We start from the raw sequence: 3101 nt of genomic DNA, 5'->3' as shown, positions 1-3101 counted from the left end.
TTAGAGATGGTTAGGTTGGGGTTAGAGATGGTTAAGTTAGGGTTAGAGATGGCTAGGTTGGGGTTAGAGATGGTTAAGTTGGGGTTAGAGGTGGTTAGGTTGGGGTTAGATATGGTCAGGTTGGGGTTAAAGATGGTTAGGTTGGGGCTAAAGATGGTTATGTTAGGGTTAGAGATGGCTAGGTTGGGGTTAGAGATGGTTAGGTTGGGGTTAGAGGTGGTTAGGTTGGGGTTAGAGGTGGTTAGGTTGGGGTTAGATATGGTTAGGTTGGCGTTAAAGATGGTTAGGTTGGGGCTAAAGATGGTTATGTTAGGGTTAGATATGGTTAGGTTGGGGTTAAAGATGGTTAGGTTGGGGCTAGAGATGGCTATGTTAGGGTTAGAGACGGCTATGTTGGGGTTGGAGATGGTTAGGTTGGGGTTAGAGATGGTTAGGGTGGGGTTAAAGATGGTTATGTTAGGGTTAGAGATGGCTAGGTTGGGGTTAGAGATGGTTAGGTTGGGGCTAGAGATGGCTATGTTAGGGTTAGAGACGGCTATGTTGGGGTTAGAGATGGTTAGGTTGGGGTTAGAGATGGTTAGGTTGGGGTTACTGATGGTTAGGTTAAGGCTAGAGATGGTTAAGTTGGGGTTAGAGATAGTTAGGTTGGGGTTAGAGAAAATCATATGGTGAATTGACATGAATCCATCTGGAATAACACAGGGGCTTATCCTGTATTTTATTTATATGTCTTGGGTACAATTGTATTTGATAAAAAGAAAGCTGCCATGAAAAGCAGACTCAAAAAAACTTGGAATAAAGCTGAAGAAGAACAAGTTGTTAGTTATCTTTGACAACCTCTAAAGATCACTGGTCACTCATCACTATCAAACAAACCTGGCTTTCACTGCCTCTGGGGGCAGGATTCCTGGAACCAGCTGCTCCAGTGGAGAGATGAAGAAACCATCATGGATGCGACAGTCAGCAAGCTCCTCTGTCTGGACACAACGTAGAACAAGAATGAAGGGAGAATGACAAAAACACTCGGCTCATTGTTGAGGAAAACCAACAAACCTTGGTGATGTAAACTGGATAGTCCACAGGAACCAGTGTTTTGCACTTCTCTCTGTCTCCAACAATCTTTCGAAACTCAAAGATTCTAAAATGTAAAATGAGTAGAATGAATGTTTGAAATCAGGGGAAGCAGTGAAGGAGGTGTTCTGTCTGGCCACCGTGGTACACTGGCCTAACTGGTGCACGAATACTGGTCCTTCTGGAAGGTTGTCATGACAGCAAGGTTGCAGCTTGTGCTTAAAATGGGTCAAATAAACAGAGAACACTAAGAATCAGATGACCATCAGCTAATTTCATCTGTTTTGGAACCAGCTGCATTTTATGGAGATGCTATATTTCTGGGAATATTCTGGCATTTCCTGTTGTTTAAGGATGTTTGAGGATGTTCAGTTCTCTCTGGGTATGTCGTCTATGGATGCTTCTTTGTTTGTTCAGAGCCGAGAGTCTCTGCAGATTTCTATCTGGTTTCATAAAGACAAACGGTTCCTGATCTTTTGATGACTCTGGACTAAGAGAGTCCTAGACTAAAGGTTCAGTCTCTCTCTAGGATTCGGGTTCAGGAAACCAGTTCCAAACCCAAATGCTTTGACATCCCACCTCTCCTCCCACATGTTTTGAGCCCCTTTTTCTGTGACTGCAGTCACACTAGCAGGACCACTGAGGTCCAAGAAGACGGGTGAGTTAGCAATCAGAGGGCAGTTCTTTTGCTCCAATTCCAGAACTGGATTCTCTGCACATAAAAACTGTCCTCGTGATGAAAACCATATGCTGAAACAAAAACACTTCATTTCCAGTTTAAAATCAGTTCCAATCAAGTGGATTTCTAGACTGTATTCTTAGTACATAAAACGGTTGTGGTGACCCACGGCGTCCCCCCCCTTATTGTCTATCAGACAGAGAATGAGCCTGGAGATCAGAGGGGGCAGACCTGGCTGTGATCCTAGATATCCAGAGAACACATTCTATGCTTTTATCTCTAACCCTGGCTCACTTCTGGTTCTCCTCTTCACTCTTTCATTCCTCTGTTTTTTTTTAGATTAATCTATTATCTGAAACTCTTCCCATCGCAGCTGGAGCACTCTCCGACGCTGGCTATAAAACAACCCAACCAGACTCGCCTAAAAAAGGCAAACTGTTCTCTGAGCTATTTTAGCTCTCATTGGACGGAGCTCTGCCTCTCTAACCAGGAAGCTGATGACGCCTTTAGGTCCATTAGAGGCTTAGAAAACCTATTCATGTCTGCCTGGGCATGTTACGACCAGATACTGTGATGTCAGAAATGGGTCCAAATGTAAGCAGATTCTATTGGCCCGGATCTCCAGCATAGATGATGCCTTCCCTCCCAGCCAGATGCTACACTAATGGAGGGGGAGCAATATCAGCGGCTGAGGGAAAAACTGGTCACAAAACAGTTTTTTAACATAGAAAAACAATTCAAAGATTGGATCCAGATAATATCCTTTACACGCTTTGGGAAGGTTATTGGTCCAAGAACAGAAGATGATCCAATCCACAGCAGGAACAGAACCAACTTACCTTTTCAGGTCTTCAGGCTTCCCCCATCCACCGATGAAAAGCTTGGTGAGGAGAAGTCTTCTGTAAAACACATCCAGCCGACTTACACCCATGGATTGGCCCTGGGCATCTGCGCTGACAGAGAAGCACATGACTTTATGCACGCATAATACCAAAAGGAGAGGTGGACGTTGGTGGTAAATGGACATCAAACTTTAAGACATGAAGGAGATATGAATAAACCATGGTCATTTCTAACAGGAGGTAAAACACCATTTAGATGACTTTAATTAGAACGAAAATAATCCTTTTTCTTCTTAGAAACATAATTTTTTGAAATTCATCTGCTTCTAAATGCAACAGACAAGAAACAGATACTTAAAACATTCAATGGAAACACGAGAATCCAAATATAATCCTGCCCAAGGGAAAAATTAAAGGATCACCCTTAATAAAAGGGGCCCAGTCACCCTTATAAAGGGGCCCAGTCGCCCTTAATAAAGGGGCCCAGTCACCCTTATAAAGGGGCCCAG

General features: G+C 43.6%; 1 protein-coding gene across 1 annotated transcript in view; it reads right to left on the bottom strand.

The window, feature by feature from the left end:
* The window catches only part of abhd18 (abhydrolase domain containing 18), an 18393-nt gene extending 15636 nt beyond the window's left edge, over positions 1-2757 (bottom strand). Inside the window, exons 1-4 of the mRNA XM_015402209.1 lie at positions 2590-2757; positions 1054-1138; positions 877-977; positions 54-609 (exon numbers count right to left, since the gene is read on the bottom strand). Of these exons, the coding sequence (XP_015257695.1) occupies positions 54-609; positions 877-977; positions 1054-1138; positions 2590-2720 (873 nt within the window). The 5' untranslated portion in view covers positions 2721-2757. The remainder of the gene's footprint in view (positions 1-53; positions 610-876; positions 978-1053; positions 1139-2589) is intronic.
* Positions 2758-3101: the final 344 nt, after the last annotated feature.

The sequence above is a fragment of the Cyprinodon variegatus genome, unplaced genomic scaffold, assembly GCF_000732505.1.
Source record: "Cyprinodon variegatus isolate N-32 unplaced genomic scaffold, C_variegatus-1.0 Scaffold1320, whole genome shotgun sequence".
In the NCBI taxonomy this organism is placed as follows: Eukaryota; Metazoa; Chordata; class Actinopteri; order Cyprinodontiformes; family Cyprinodontidae; genus Cyprinodon; species Cyprinodon variegatus.
The sequence above is the reverse complement of the archived record's forward strand: the minus strand, read 5'-3'. Positions and strand labels throughout refer to the sequence as shown.